General features: G+C 46.5%; 1 protein-coding gene across 1 annotated transcript in view; it reads right to left on the reverse strand.

Moving 5' to 3' along the window:
- Window positions 1-17,162, reverse strand: part of ADAMTS3 (ADAM metallopeptidase with thrombospondin type 1 motif 3) — a 104,760-nt gene that overhangs the window by 64,976 nt on the left and 22,622 nt on the right. Inside the window, exon 4 of the mRNA XM_074147642.1 lies at window positions 2,307-2,463. Coding sequence (XP_074003743.1) covers window positions 2,307-2,463 — 157 coding nt within the window. The remainder of the gene's footprint in view (window positions 1-2,306; window positions 2,464-17,162) is intronic.

Raw genomic sequence — 17,162 nt, forward strand, 5'->3', positions numbered from 1 at the left:
CTGCCCAGACGGTGTAATACGGATTACACGCTGTAGATCTTTTCCAGACAAATGCTAAAACAACAACGCATGGCATCATACTAACAGATCCCCTCTGCCAAAGGATGGAATAAAGCCATCTATAAGAAACAAGCCTTTTTCGTCCGAATTTCCTGATAAGCAAGAAATCAGGTATAGACACTTGGTTTTGACACTAAAGAGTTTGCTGCAAGTTAAAAAAAGTGGCTGCTGCCCTTAAGTGCTCCCTCCAACCAAACAAGAGAAGGTGGGAAAACGCTGAAGTCGTCAAGACCCTGAAAGGATTGACCAAATCCCAAACAACATTCAAGGATTCCGAGGTACGACTCATCACTCTAGATGTTTATTGTCTCACTAATCTTCATACATTATGAATCGCGATTGTCCCGGTTTGAAGTAAAACCGAACCAATTTTCTGTTCTGTAACTTTACATCCTAGCTAGGCCTCCTCTAACTCTCTGAAATTAATGGTATATCATGGAGAAAACTGCTCGTTCTCAGAATGATCAGCCCAATGTTTGTGCTCCGTGCCAAGGAATGGTGTGCAGGGAGGCCCTTGCTTATCCTTATTGCTATAACAACCAAGGGCAGCCAATTTCGTTATTGGCCCCGTTAGAGGATCGGAAACGGAAAAACGTAGAGGGGTCACATCGGTGGGGAGGAGGGGACAGGAGAGGTGACCCAAACCTGACCAACTGGGGTATTCCATCCCATCTGCCCCATGCTCAGTATAAAAGCTGAGGGATCAAAGGGTCAGCCCCTTCCTGCGATGGCCGACGTCCAGAGAGGACTCTGTCTGTTCATCTGCCTTTGATCCCGATCCGTGTGTTCCTGACTCCAGAGCTGGAACCCAGTTCCCATCCGTCGCTGACTCCAGTCTGGGACTTCCCCAGTGCCTGCCGGTGACGTGACTGTCATCCTGGGAGCCTGATACGGTTTTGTAGATATTGTATCTATTTCATTATTTTCTTCTTTATTTTTATTTTAATATTAATTCTTCATTAAAGTAGTTTAGTTCATTCTAAACTTCTGAATCTCCTTATCTCTTTCTCCTCCTCTCTCCTCTTTTGGAGGGGGAGAAGGGAGGGGAAGGGCCATCTCTCGGTCCGGTTTTGGTAAATTCGGCCGAAACCATGACAGCGATTTATAAATCCCTGAATAATTTGCCTCAGCTATCCACGCTCCTGCCGACCTTCCCCATGGAGCAGCTACCTGACATTTGCAAAGGATTCCATGGATTCAAAAACCCTACAAATAAAGTCTGTGAGCACATCTGAAGACTGTAGAGGACAGAGACGCTGAATCCGCTGGAACAGACCCAGAAGGTGCATCGCCAAGGACACACACCGAATAACCTAAGTCCGTGAGGACTGGCAACGAGGGACTGCTTGATCCCTCTCTGTTTAATATTTGCATCTCATTCTCGTTCTGTGCATTTTAAGTGGTGGTTCTTGTTCTTCTCGAACCTTTCTTAAGTTCCAAGAACATGTGAACACAAAGTACAAACAGGAATTTGAGAAGCTGAGAGATGTTATAACAAAGGCGGAGCACGGAAGGGGAACGGAGCTGCTCTTTCATCCCCAGCCCACGGTGTCAAAACCCTCAGCACTCACTATGCGACGCGCTGGTCTGTAAGGATTTGTGTAATATTGAAAGGGGGGGAAAAACGTACGAGCAAATGGATTAAGCTACACAATAATTACTCTCAGATGGACCAAGCAGGTTTTCTTCAAGACAGAGGGGAATCCTTGGATAAGTCAAAATATATCCGATCAAGGCAACTGCCTTCAAACTGCAATAATTGCAACCCTAGGAGGAGGAAAACAGTAACAGCCACTGGCACAATTTAGCTATTTCTCAGGAAGAAACAGGACCCAAACTTTAAGCTGAAGTTGTATGGACTGGCGGGTCTTTGTAACAACTCAGAACATTAAAGTCACACCAGGATTTCTATGAAATCTCACATCCCACAATATCTTACCAACTTCCGTGGAGCTCAGACTTGTTTCCACTTAAATCAGTACAAACTTTGCCTTTGGTTTAAGGAAGGAAAAAACAAGCATTGTGCAACATTTCTTGATGAGAACACTTCATGGCCGAGTTCTGTTCTGCCACCTGAAAGCACATGTGATGCTCTTTGCAGAGAAGCTGCGTGTATGACTGACGGAATAAACATTTAAATGTTCTTCTTTTCAAACAGCTCATTCAAAACTGCTTCCTTCAAAAGCTCCCGTAGGCTGGAGTTACCTGGAATAGATTTGTCAACCCCCAGCCCCCGGGTACGGTACCTTCTCTGTGGACATCAGGGAGCAGGTCGGTGGGATGCTGCACGGCAGCTGAGCGCCTGTACACCATGTGGATCCTTCCCTTCTCCTCCTCCATCTGCTTTCCTCTTTCCAGAGGCTCGATGAAGTACTCATCCTTATCGGTTCTTATCATTCCAGCCTGGTGAGGGAGAGAGAAAGCATGCCAACGTGTCACTCGAAGGGCTCAGCCCCTCATTTCACTTCATTAAAATCAGCAGAAGCCACATGGTTTTTCCACTTAACGCGTTCTGTTCCACCCTGTAACTACGAAGATATCGACAATCCTTCAGAACCCTTTCTTGCTATGTCTTCCCCCTGAAAAAGCCTCGGAGCAGGTTTGTGAAGGCAGATTTATCCTGGCCGTTACCACAATTAAACTCGCTGGAATAAATCACACCCGCCTTAAATCCAGTTTAAGGGAAGCGAGACTCACGCTCCAGGAGGGAGAATTTCTCTGCTGGCACTTGAATATAAACCACAGTCAGTAACGTCCCGACTGGAGAATTCACTACACGTGAGGCAGGGGTTACAGTTCTGGCTTTGACACCAACCATAGACACATACAAAACATGAACCACAACAAAAAAACCCCAAACCAAACCCAAAATGAGACAAACCTGAGAGTTCTGCAAACTGCTCCAGGGCCTTCCCAGCACCGCTCCGGCTTTGGGTGCCATCAAACTCATTTATGGCAATGATACACTGGTTTATTTCTTTAATTTTTTTATATTTTTTTTTGGCAACAAATGGAGATTATCACAGCCCAAGCTTAGGTAATTTGCCAGCTACAAGGAGACAGAACTGTGAAGGTGTATCACGGAGTATCAACAACTAATATTTTAATAAAAACATTCAAAATGTCACAAGCCGCACTTCAGCACAAGCCCTCCACGCTCTGTGTGGTTTCTTACATCTACGCTGAATTCAGCTACCAAATTTCTACAAATATTGGCTAAACTGCCTAAATCTAACCCCTACGCCCTTCCTTTGTTTTCACTATGTGAGTGGCAGCAAGGAGTGAGATTTTCGGGTGGAATAACTCAGGTGGAGCAGCACGAGTCAGTTTTTCATGTGGCCAATGCACGTAATTATTCTGGGAACTAACAAGTTCCCTTCGCATGTTAATGGCTTATTCGCTTGCCATTTTTCTCAGCAAAAGGAAGTTCCATCCCTACAGGTGGTGCGTCACTGGTGTAGAACCTGTCTTGGCATGAAGATTTTTTGGTAAATAACCCGTTTTCTGTGAAGCTGCTGCCCGCGAGTTGGCAGTGGGTCTATCCAAAAGCAAAGCTCGGCTTCCCTTTCCAGCTCCAGCCCCTACGTCTGCGCTCACCCTACACACAAAAAAAGCCAAAAAGCCTCATCAAAAGCCTCCTAATTTCAGAGAGGCCGATAACCCGGCCCAATTAACATGAGACAGAAACATATTTTAAATGTCTAATTACTCATTACGAGGAGCGGCACCTCTCTACCTTTCGTTAGTCTTCACGGTAGCGACCAACTCCGCCGATTCTGGAGGATTTGGAGGGGATTCGCGCCCATAATCATGAACAAACCTAACAATTTCTCCGCAAAATTTGCAAACGATGCTCAAGGGCCGGATTTCCAACCGGTCCTCACCAACAGGGGCTTCCCGGAGAGCAACAAACACCTCCCGCAGCCCCAGGGGAAGCTGAATACGTTCCACACGCTTTGGAGTAATTAATTTGCCTCCGCTTTTGAGATACTCACCCTCGCTTTGCTTCACTACAGCGAAGAGTACGAGTATTGACATGCTCTGTCCGACACTAACACCTAAGAGTTGAAATTACTACGGTGGGGTTATCCTACAAAGGCTGTTGCAAATGACTTTTATCAATATTTTTATAAATATTGATTTTTTTATTGAAGAATGAGATTTAGAACCAACAGGGCCAGTTTTGGCCCATTTTGACAGCCTCCAGGCAAGCATGAAGGCAGAATCCAGACTTTTTTCCATTCAGAATTTCCCCCCCCCTCAAAAAAAAATTCATCACTAAAAAGAGCTTGAAATTTTCCGAATGAATGGAGAAAGAGGGGCATCAGCGGGTATCGCATTTTCCAGTGACTCTTCACCGTAAACTCTCCCGTCAACCCAGCGTTTCCCCCCAGCGCCCGCGGGGGGAAGCCAGCAGGTGTCTCGAGCACAGATTTTTGAAGACTGACTTGGAGAAAAGACTGCGGTGGATTTTCAAGAAAGAAGTATGTAGTGGAAAATATTTTTTTTTTTTTTTTTCCACAAAAGCACATTTATGGAGCAACACAGGAAAGCAGAGTCTGAAATCTTGGAATGCTATTAATTTTACTGCTTTTTCTTCTAAATTAACAACGCTCAAAACTTTCCATCAAGTGCAGGACGCAGCCTGAAACTGTGAAGTTTATCTACAACTGTCCTCGTTATCCTTCGAATGGGACAACAGGGACGCAACAAAAACTAGAAAAAAAAACCCAAAAGAAGCCTTTGTGGCAGAGTGGCTGGAAATAAACCCTGTTCTCAGCCCCATTTTGACCCTGGCTGAGGCTGGGGGGAAGCAGATTCACTTCTCAGCTTTTTTACAGACTCAATTCTCCCATTTTTGAGGGGTGTCGCGGGGGGAACCCACTGGTTCATCACCTTGTGTGCACGCCCCCGGCCGCCCAGTGTCTGTAATTGTCTTTAAATGGCTGGCCACCATTAATGCCTTTCATCCCTCCAGCCCTTGTCCTCCTTGGTGCAGAAGTAACGGTGCATGGCAAAGGGAGGGAAAGCCCTTCCGCTGAATTAAACCCACGCAGGAGCCAGTCCTGACCGAGCTCCCAATAAAAGGTAGCTGGGAGCTGGGCCAGAACTGGCCTGGCAGGGGCAGCCCACCTAGGAGGGCTTCCCAGAGGACACCAAACCATGCACTCTTTCCTGGACAATCCACTGATAAAGCAAAACCTGGAAAAATCACAGAATCACAGAATCACATGGGGTTGGAAGGGATCTCTGGAGATCATCTCCTCCAACCCCCTGCCACAGCAGGGTCACCCACAGCAGGTCCCACAGGAACGTGTCCAGACGGGTTTGGAATGTCTCCAGAGAAGGAGACTCCACCACCTCTCTGGGCAGCCTCTTCCAGGGCTCTGCCACCCTCACAGCAAAGAAGTTCCTCCTCATGGTGAGATGGAACTTCCCATGTTCCAGTTTGTGCCCGTTCCCTCTTGTCCTGTCACTGGGCACCACTGAAAAAAGACTGGCCCCATCCTCCTGACACCCACCCTTGAAGTATTTATAGGTGTTGATCAGATCCCCCCTCAGTCTTCTCTTCTCCAGACTATAAAGACCCAAGTCCCTCAGCCTCTCCTGAGGCTGATATGCCTCAGAAGATAATAATAATGCAATAAAATGCATTATTTCTTTTTTTTTTTTCCAAATGCAAAAAGACTCAGACAACAATCAGGGAATTACAAACACAAAGCCCTGAGAGAACAGCCGACAAGGGCAGGTTAAACTAAGGAATCACTGGCTGAGCCAAAATCAACAGCGTTTAAGGGGGAACACGGCTCCGTATAAATATGCATGGGGCACGAGCTGGGAGAGAGGAAAGAAGCCTTCATTCACCAGCACAACGGAGAACTGTGGAGCGCCCATTAAGAATGGCCGTATTTAACGGCAATATTAGTGTAAACACCACGGGTGGGATTTTCAAAAGTATTTTAGGAAGTCAAATGCCCCATTTCTAGCGGTTTGCCGTAAGGGCAAGTCGTTTTAACTCTCAGGTGTGTTATGAAAAGCCCACCCTCGAATGTGGGAGAGTGAGGGGGTTTGTTCAGTCACACTGCTGGCCATTATCGAGCCAAGTGCCACCAGCACTTGCCACCGGGCGTTACTGGGGTGGCACAGCTTTGGGCTGTCAGTCTACACCGCGTTTACTTTACAAAATCAACCTATGATAGAATATCCTCATCCTACCTGTCACCTCATGTGCCACGCAAGGGGGTCAGTAAATGCTCTCGTTTTTTGATGCCGGTCTCCACTGCCCACCTCTGTCCCAAGTTCTGGGTTTTTTTCCTTCTTACTGTCCTCTGGTAGACTGGTGCGGCGAAAGCTTCTTGTTCTCATGCAACTCCCTCTACAAAACTCTCATTTGCCCAACTGCTTATGAAAAAAGCTTGACAAAAGTTCCGTTTCTTAAGTGCTGAGACCTCTATCTGCTGTAGTCCTCAATCATGTCCTGTTCTTCCCGTCTCCTGTCTCACGGAACTCCACCAGCTCTTGGCAGCAGCAGGTGTCCTCATGGCCCATGCCTGCACAGCTCCTACCAGACCTGATCATAGAATCACAGAATGGTTTGGGCTGGAAGAGACCTTGACGCCCATCCAGTGCCACCCCCTGCCATGGGCAGGGACACCTCCCACCAGAGCAGGTTGCTCCAAGCCCCCTCCAACCTGGCCTTGAACCCCTCCACGGATGGGGCAGCCACAGCTTCTCGGGGCAACTTCTCTGATCCACTAGCGCTCACAGGAGCAGGGGGACCCAAACGATGCCACTTATCCGCAACTTCATCAGATAATAATTTCCACCAAGTAGTGGTCAGAGACAGCCCACTCCTGGAGGACACAAACCAGCAGGATTTTGGTTTCAATCACAAGCGGTCACAAAGCTGGGGTGGGGTGAAGCACAGGGAGTGGTGGGAGAAGCCACCAGGCTTCCTGGACCAGAAGGGTCCAGGCTGCGCTTTCCAACGCTTTTGAAAGGTTCAGGTGGTCCCACAGAGACCTTCCATGCCCCCCCATTGAGGGTAACACCACCACCACAATCACACCTACTCTCACCCATAGGGGTTTCTGTGCTGCCCATTCTCATATCACTAAAAACATACACATTTAAGTAGAATGACACTGAATTATAGCTAAATACCTACAGGTTCAACTATTCTCCACTGACTTGACGGCAGTGAGGGAGTGCATAATATAATCACAGAATCATAGAATGGTTCAGGTTGGAAGGGACCTTAAAGATCATCGAGATCCAACCCTCCAATAATAATCATTTTCAGTAAAAAATGCTTTTATCCCAACTTTTTTGTGGCTTTGCTATTATTTTTATCTATGTATGCACTTATCTTCACAATATTGTATTTCAGCTGGAATCCATATTTTGAAACCCCTGCATTTTTCTAAGATGTAATGAATCTACCACAGAGAAGGTAATAATATGGTTTCAAACTGTCCTTAGTGCCCTTGACCTACAAAGGAATAGTTTTTAAAACGCTGACATGATACTCTGGGGAACCGCGGCGTTCGTTAGCAGCTATTTCTCCCGAGCCGGCTTTGAACAGCGAGAGGATAGAACCGGTACGGCTGCTTTAAGCAAATCAGAAATACAACGCTGAAGTATCTGTGAATTGTGACCTGGCTGCTCCCAGACGGATGGGAGGGAAGGGTAAGGACCAGGAGCAGTTCTGTTCCCAGGCTGGCTTTGCAGGCTGCTCGCAGCAGGTTCCTCCCTCTCTCGTGTGGTTTAATATCTGCCTTTTTCACTTAGGTGAGGAAGAAATGAGATCACGGTCTAGAACATCCCTTGCAAGGATTAACTGTTTCTCGCACCACTCCTGCCCTCTCTGCTCCATTCAGGCTTTTCTAACCAACTCCTTCGTCACCAGGCTTGTTCCAGATTTCAAAACTCTGAATTTTTGGGGTTTTGTTTGTATTTTGTCCTTTCTCCCCTCCCAGACAGAAACTAGGAGCAACACATAAATACCTTTCTGGCAGTTAGTATATATATTGTATATATAAATATTAAATATAAATATCTGGATTAGATATTTAATCCATGTCTTTTACAAACTGAGGACGAAGAGCCTGCACTGAATGAGATACTCCTGGTGTGGGAGGTTGGAGCCATGAAGACACGGAATACAGGGAGTTCAAGTCCTTCACAGGATCCTAAAGTGAAATATTCACCTATTTGATGAGCTCTCTTGAACTAAGTGTTATACAGGCCCCTAGAAAGATGGTAACTGCTCCTGCTGAACACGACCGACCCTCTTTGTCTGTACCCGAGGCACAAAATTTGACCACAAAAAAAAAAAATCAGTTATCCAACCTGTCATTGATTACTGCACGGCGAGGGATACGGGATCAATAGAGCTTCACCACATCGCCCTGCATGAGCATCTTCATTTGTATTACAGGCACCTCTTATCTGTGTATCTAATTAGAGTAATTTGGAAATACCCCGTACTGTGACTTTACTGCAAAGATTTGAAATAGAGGAGATTAAAAGCTTAAAAAATTGAAATTTAACATCACGTTCAAGGCTCTACATTAACCTCTAAATGGAGGAGGTTGTTGATAATATCAGAAGCAGATTAGTAAGCAGGCTGGAGTTTGCTCAGCAGGAGGAGGTTGTCTGTACGAAGATGGGCTGCAGTAACAGTCCTTGGTGAGAAACAAGCAAGAAAAAGAAAAAAGAAAAAATCAGGAATAAGCACAGGGATCCAAGGATGCAAAAATCATAGAATCACAGAATGGTTTGGGTTGGAAGGGACCTTAAAGCCCACCCAGTGCCACCCCCTGCCCTGGGCAGGGACACCTCCCACCACACCAGGTTGCTCCAAGCCCCCTCCAACCTGGCCTTGAACCCCTCCAGGGATGGGGCAGCCACAGCTTCTCTGGGCAACCTGGGCCAGGCTCTCACCACCCTCACACCAAAGAAGTTCTTCCCCACATCTCAGCTCCATCTCCCCTCTGTCAGTGTCAAACCCTTCCCCCTCGTCCCATGGCTCCCCTCTCTCATCAAGAGTCCCTCCCCAGCTTTCCTGTAGACCCTCTTTAGGTACTGAAAGGCCACTATAAGGTCTCCCCGGAGCCTTCTCTTCTCCAGGCTGAACCCCCCCAACTCTCTCAGCCTGTCCTCAAATCAGAGGGGCTCCAGCCCTCCCAGCATCTCTGTGGCCCTTCACCACGAAAGACCAACGAAATCACCTTCCCTTTAGAAGAAAGTGCCAACTTGGGGCACTTCAGGAGCATAAAGGGGCAAATAAGAGTCATAACAACAGGCTGTGTAGCTGGACTCCACCTGGGAGGGAAGCAGAAATGAGAAGACGGTAACAGCTCTCGGCAGGGCACACGTGGAAGCAAAACGTGTGAAAGAACCCAACAGTCACTTTTCTGTCCAAGGACAGCTAAGAATTGAGTGGCAAAAGGGAGAAGTGCCTGCACAAGACAGCCACCCCTGTTTTAGGAGACAGAAGATGCTCAGGAGGATGAATCTGAAGAATAAGACCTAAATCCGATGACTGCATCCAACGTGGACAAGCAGAGTGATGGGTTCTGTCTGCAAGATGCACTGAGACTTCCAGAGCCCGCGACTGCCCAGGTCAATTGTCACCTGAGTGCGAGCAAAGGGACCGTAACCACCCAAGGGCAGGAGAGCAGGGCCCAGCACACCCAGGTCTGTGAAATTACATACTCCACCATCCTATGAGCACATATGACAGCTATAAAGGACTGCAGCTTGTGTTCAAAGAGGAAAGAAGCCCGCTTAGACAGAGGTTCCTCCACCATCTTGACGTCTGTCCTTACCAACAGAAAAGAAAACTCTTCTTTCACCTGACAGAAGGTGTACCAGTCCTCCTGCTCACCTAGTGCAATGTCATCTGCTCCAAACCCAAGGCGTTTCTCCCAGTGGGACAGTGGAAGCAATGGAGACCTCAGACACGCTCTCTCTGAAGAAAAGGCAGAGAAGTAGGACCCCAGCAGCAGAACGCCAGAGGAAGAACCATGGTCAACAGTGACATATTGTCCAAGCTTGCAAAGATGCTAAGGAATTAATCCCCTCCTCCTGGAGATTGCTCCAAATCTTGAGGTTTTTCTTCCCTTCCAAAGCACGAGGGCTTTATCTGACTGAGAGAAGTTGAGGTTCTTCTGTCCCATGAAGACCAACAGAGGAGCTATATCCCAAGTCCAGTTCCACCTTCCACCAGTGTTTCCCAAGAGCACCCATGACGGGCTCCCAACACCCTGGTTTCCTACACAGTAACTAAACCAATCACCACACACGCCTTAAAAATGCAACCCGCGGGTATGCACAGCATCCCTACGTGTCAGGATGGGGATATCTGAATCTATTCTCACTTTGGGCCAAAAATCGCTTGTTCGGCTCATTAAAAAAAAAAATAGATTCTCCACGCGTGATAAGTTAAAATGAAGTTCCTTGCACTGACCCAAGTAAGTTCAGCAAGCATCATCTTTATTTCCCCTACCATCATCATTTATCTCACCGACCACCGATGCCAACCGAGCCAGAACCTCAGCAAAAGGACTCAACACTCAAACCCACACAAAGCTGCTGCCTCCCCGAAAACGCTTCCTTCTCACCATTCTATCCATGAAATTGGAAAACGTTTCCAGGGCACTCCCCCTACCCCTCTTCCTTCTCCCTGTCTGCCCGTTGGACAATCGCAGGTGGCTGACAGCTCTGTCCTGCCCCTAACTAAATAGAAGCCCCATTGAAAAGCATCAAGAGGTCTGTGTTCCCTCAATTTAATATCCCAGCCCCGGCCGAGCAGACGCCGCATCCTGCCAAGACAAACACGTGGGACTTGGCAAAACGGGAGGGGGGCAGTTGCTGGAGACAGCCCTCCAGTCTAAACTTCTTAAGGAGTCGATATAAACACGCTTTTATAAAAAATAAAATAAAAAAAAAAAGGTGCTGCCTCGTCTAAAAACACAGATTGAGGGCAAAAACACTGCTACCTTTCACCCTCCGTGTTAGCTGAAGGTGTGTTCAGTTCAATGACTGTGCAAAGCCTGCGTCACAGCTACCTGCCCCTCGCTTTTTTAATCCAAAGGCGAAAACTTTTTGGAGTCGCACCGAACACTGCTTGATTTATTGGAAGAAAAAGGAAAGCAAAGAAGGATGCTTTGCCTGCAGCACATTTCCCTTTGCCCGCCTCCACCAAAACTGAGACATGGTGGGTGGAAATCCATTATAAGTTTCCTACACGTGTAGCTCCAGGGTTTTACCTTCAACTCACCGGATGGATATTATTTCTCACGCCACGTGGGATCCATATTTTGTCAAGAATCAGTTGACTTTCCGCATTTATTTCCAATATTTTCTCTCTCTTCTAAAATATTTTTCTAGAAACTTCTGAAGTTGTGGAGTTTGCCCCACAATGCCCCTCTTCAGTTCATGACTATCAACCAGAGTGTGGTTCTCCAGAATTTCTTCATACACCTCTCGATGTAGGTACGAGCACACAACAAAATGCCTCAAAGCACTGGAAGAGGCTGCCCAGAGAAGGTGTGGAGTCTCCTTCTCTGGAGACATTCAAGACCTGCTTGGACATGTTCCTTGGACATGTTCCTGTCCAGACTGCTCTGGGTGACCCTGCTCTGGCAGGGGGTTGAGGAGATGATCTCCAGAGGTCCCTTCCAACCCTGACCATGCTGTGACATGCACAGTGTGAAGCTGGCACATCAATTATTCCATCTGCTAAATAAATGCAGCAGGGCAAGCCATCACCTTGTGGGAATAGCTGTGTATTGCTGACCTACATGGCCAACTCCTGAGACCCATAGGAAATAGGAGTCTAGTTTTAGCCGAGAATATATCACTCAAACAAAACACTAACAGTAATAAAGAAGGAATATCAGGTAGAGTCTGCCACTAAACAGAACTACCCAACAGAAGCAAATTCGCATAGTCCTATGGCTTCGTTTATTAAGGTGCCACGGATACACACGTATTGCTCTCGTACTAAAGCATGCCCATCATCTGCTGGGGCTAAAATCTGTGACACAATGCCTACAGATACCTTTTCTGACAGTACAGATACATCTTCCTGCAAGATGAAAGATGTGGTTTAGAGAATCTCCTTCACTAGTTTCCCAAAGCATCGCTTTGTAGTCACTATCCAGTCTTAGTGCTCCGTACCAAACAAGAACGATTGGCTCAGCCATCCACGTAACACCCTCAAAATTCTCCATTCAGTGAGACTTCTGTGGATAGATGGAGTGAAGAAACTTCATACGTACAGAGGAGTCCCATTACTTGTACACAAAACGCAGCTGGGAAGAGTTCCCCTTTGCTCGTAACGTTACTGAGATACCTGTAACGCCCACCTACTTTTCCCTCTTTTTCCATTTATTATACTTTCTGTAGCTATTGTTTGCCTAACTTGCATAGGTCAACGCATATAATGATTAATCAAAATAAAGCATCACACATTTTCTTCTATTTATGACACTTCCAAGTAATTTGGAGTCATTGATCTGTATTATTTTATCACGACGTGGTGTGCAACACACAGCACTGATCTGATAAAAGTGGCTACAGATAATTTACAAATTATGTGAAGTACGGAGAGGACACCATTCCTCACTGCTCCTGTGCTCGTGGAGAAACGGGAACCAGCATGAACCCTCTCCCATGGTTTGAGTGGGCTTAAACTAATGAAGGTGGCAGATGACTAAAGGGCCAAGCGAAGACCTGGAACCACATGGAGGAAGGTTGAAGGACTGCAGGATGGACACCCAGCCTCACTCTGCGACACTGACCAAGCAGGTTCAGCTGGGGAGGGATATTAATTGTTTAGCATAAAAAAGTAAGTTTTAAGTAAAATTAATTACTCAGGATTATAATTTGGTGTGATTTGTGCTGTTTGCTGGCTTTATTTAGTGTGAGTAGCTGGATTTGCTGAAGCCTTTAGGCCATAAGAACGTCATTCTTCTCAGTGTTTTCCCAGCAGTGGGTTCATGCTGGGTTTGGTCTTTCAGCAGGCGAAAGTGTTTGGTGTCACACCAATGGTTTGGGCGTGTTCCTCCCAAGCCTGGGACTCTTTGGTTCCCCAGGATCTGCCAGTGAGCGCAGGGGCACAAGGAACGTAAACCAGGAGATACGGAGGCTCCAACCCTTGATGTAAACTGCAAATCAACCAGAGAAGAGCCTGCCTGGACACAAGGAAAGAACCCAATGATATGTTAGAAGAACCCAGACCAAAAGTCACCATTGGACTCAGAGACACGTGGACGGCACGTGAGGGGGATCGCAAGGGAATCGTTGCCCAGGGATTCCTTTGCTTGAGGTCCCTCTCTTTGGAGGCACCAGCCCGGGCTCTCCTTGCTGCTGGACCTTCCAATTAAATTAATTATTTCATAATCTGACATCTGAGACTCTGCTATGGAAAACCTCGGGTCAAGCCTGAAGGAGGAGCCTGGAGTACGTGTGTGTGACACCATGGATGGTGTGAGGATGCTCCCCGTCCCTCCTGCCTTTGCTCCTCCACCAGAAGAACAATGTACCCAGATATTGACACCACCAATCTAAACACGTTGCCATCACGTTGAAGCTACAAGTAGACCAAGGTAGACCCTTAAAGCCATCTCAGAAGGAATATGCAAACCCAGGAGGACCCAAGGAGGGCTCCCAGCCCTGGTGGTGGCCGGGCTGTCGCCGGGGCGGGTGGCACATCCCTCGGGGGCTGGCTGAGCTCCATCAGGGAAGGGGGACCCAGGTCCGTCTCACAGGGCTGGCAGGGAAGGGGAAGAGCCGGCCAAAAGGACATACTTCTCTCGCTGCACATCTTCTGCTTGTTAAAGTATTTATGGCCTCGACATACTTGGCACATGAAAAAATACTACACATTAGAAGAACGCTGGAAAAAAGTGCTACGGCAGCGCTCTGCACGTCTTGAGAACCAGACGTTATTGATGGGGTTGCTGGGTGCCTGCAGAGGAGAGCAGGGCTTTGCCCATGAAGGTCCTTCTCCCCAGGGAGAGGTCTCCAGCCCCAGGGACCCTCGGGGGGTTCTGGAGCTCAGGGCAGATGCCCCGAGTTATTTCTAGCACAGCAAGCAGGAACCCGACTGCTTATTCTGCCTCTTTGGAAGAAGGATATGATATAAAACCCATGTTCTACCACGTTTTATCTGCTGCAGAACCCTGGCAACGCATCTCAGAATTAACACAAGAGCTCCTGAGTCACTTCAGTCTCAGTTCTTGAAGGCTATTCAACACAGACGGCAAAGAGCTCTGTTAAGATTTTTCTTATTAAGTAAGTGCTAGGAGCGAGATAGCATTTATTTAAAAACATGAAACCCAATTTTGAATCAAATGAAATACTCAGAGAGCACAGGCTGCTCAGGTTTCACAGCCAGCGGAATTATTCACGCAGCAGAAGCTTGCGACTAATCACCTAACACCAGATTTTTAAAGCAAAAAAAGAAAAATACTATTTGTTCAAGTGAATACCAGGATGAAGATTCAGAAACAGGATGAAAACATAGGAATGTTTAATATCCTCTTCCAAACCACGGACACAGTTTAGGAATAAGAAACTGAGATATGCTAAAATACTGAATGTCAAGCTGACCAGAAACAATACACTCATTTCCTTAACTAAGGAGAGTTCTTCCTGTGGCTAATAAACTCATTTTAAATACGAACACGGTCTTCATTTTAAACATATCTAGAACACTCAATGTAACCTGAGTGATAAAAACATCATTAGGAGATTACTGATCTAATCTGACACTCTGCTGGGAAGGTCACCCAGCCAAAACCCACGTGCAACCGACCGTCCTGCGATGGAGCAGGAAAATAAGAACTCAGAGTACGAGGAAGGGATCACGATCTCTAAATGCTCCGTTAATATAGTAAAAGATCAAATAAATAAAAATAGAGATTAGAGAATTAAATATCAATGCGGATCGGAAAGTGACGCACTGCTTTGAGGAGCACAAGACATTCGGAAAAGCCACCAGACACACCGATATCCTGCTGAATTTGCACAGAAGAAAAGAAAATGGCAACACATTACTGGGCCGTCGCACAGGACTGAAATTAAGCTTTTTAGCCTCCCTTCCCTATAAACATACATAAGAAAATTCCTTTATGCTGAAATTTCTCATGCTTGGTTTTAATCCAAATGCTGGGTTTCTTTTTTCCTCTTTCAGAAAGTCTAAGAAAAATCAATGGAACCCCTTAAGAGTTATAGGGAAGCGAAAAGAAAAAACAAACTTCGATTTTTATGTGGAAAAATGTGTCTCTCTTTTTTGTTCTTGGAAAACCTACACACATTCATTTTAACGGCGCAAAGCTGGCAGGCAAAAAGCTTTGTCCTTAGAGCAGGAATTGTGGTTTTAAAATATCGGTTATTAAAAACTGAGAAGTATGCATGGAACACGCTCGGTGCAGCCCAGTGTCTCCCCGAGCCCAGCCCATCTCTGCAGAAATATTTACTGAGCCCCAGCTGTGCCTCTGTGGCAGCGACAGCAGCTCGGTGCTGGTAATTATTTCACGGTGAAGGGGACAGGCCCTGGCAAAACCCGCTTCTGTGACAGGAGCCTGAACTGGGGGCACGGTAAGGGGCACTTTGCCACGGGTAAATTTTACATCCGCAGGGTTGGCAGTTCCTGCAGTAAATCTGGTGTTTTCCCAACTCCTGGAGTCGTGGGATGACACCAGAGTCACAGCTTCCCTTAAAAAGCAGAAAGGAAAACAAAAAGCGAGGACATTCGATAGCCTTCAAAGAAGGAAAAACTTCCCATCAAGTGCTGAATACTCCAAAACTACAGAGTGGATGAAGAGAATCCCAAAACACGAACATCTCACCAGCCAGAGGATGGAAAAGGCGACGCTTGAGGTCGTTTTCACAAAGTGTCAAGACAACTAATCACCCGGCCCTAGACTATCACGTGTGGTAACTCACAGGCTCCTGGGAAACAGTGAGACACTGGACAGCTTGGCTCAACCTTAATGAACTCCATTTCCACAAGTATTAACTCACGGAGTTTGCTAATTCGTGTTGCAAAGAGCACATCAATCAGCTTTGGGGAGCACTCACCGGCCCTTCGCCACCCAGGGCTTAATGCCAGGGACAAGCCACCAATGTAGACAGCAAAGATGTCCCTGGCTCAAAAGACCTTCTGAGACAGCAACCAGAGAAGCTGTGGCTGCCCCATCCCTGGAGGGGTTCAAGGCCAGGTTGGAGGGGGCTTGGAGCAACCTGGTCTGGTGGGAGGTGTCCCTGCCCAGGGCAGGGGGTTGGAACTTGATGATCTTTAAGGTCCCTTCCCACCCAAACCATTCTATGATTCTATGATAATAGGAAATTCAATCAAACCTAAGGGTGAAAAACAATCATCTCTTTAGATACAAGTTAGAGAAGAAATAGAAAATGGATGTATTTTACTCAGAATGTAAATATTCTGTTGATCAAAATCTAGGAAACACCATGTCGAAGCACTGAAATGCCAAAGCTAGTAATATTTACATGAAACTCATTATTTTAAATTGGTTTTACAGCTTTGTGAAAAAAAAAAAAAAAGCCGTGGTAAAATCTCTGAAAGGAAAAGGAGTCTTACACATTAGGGATTTAGTAAGGTGTAAAACAAGAAAGTTAAATGACGGTGTGATTTCTACAAGGTTAGAAAGTTAATTTACTGTTGCATCCTTGCTGCTTTTAAGAAAGCAAGTCAACTTAATTTTATCAAAGTCAATTTAATTTCATCAAAGTTATCAGCCAAGTCGCAGAAGTAAACTAAGTGTGAAAACTAAGTATCAGTTTAAAATTGTAGTAAAAGCAATTATTTTGCCCCACTGAAAGGAACAACAGTGCTGCGGCTTTATCCAGCATGTCAAGAAACTCCCGAGGAAACAGGAGGCCGGGAGGTCCGACTGTCTCACTTCTATTTCCACAGCTTTTTCAGAGCCAGAGCTGGCGGCTGATGACAGGAGTTGCAGCGTGAGCCTCCGAGAGAGGTAAGGACGGGTAGGTGGGTGAGGAGTTCCTACAAGGGACACACCTGACTTGTCCTTTTTCCCATTTTCCCCTTTTTTCTCAATAAC

The sequence above is a fragment of the Numenius arquata genome, chromosome 5 (genome assembly GCF_964106895.1).
Source record: "Numenius arquata chromosome 5, bNumArq3.hap1.1, whole genome shotgun sequence".
In the NCBI taxonomy this organism is placed as follows: Eukaryota; Metazoa; Chordata; class Aves; order Charadriiformes; family Scolopacidae; genus Numenius; species Numenius arquata.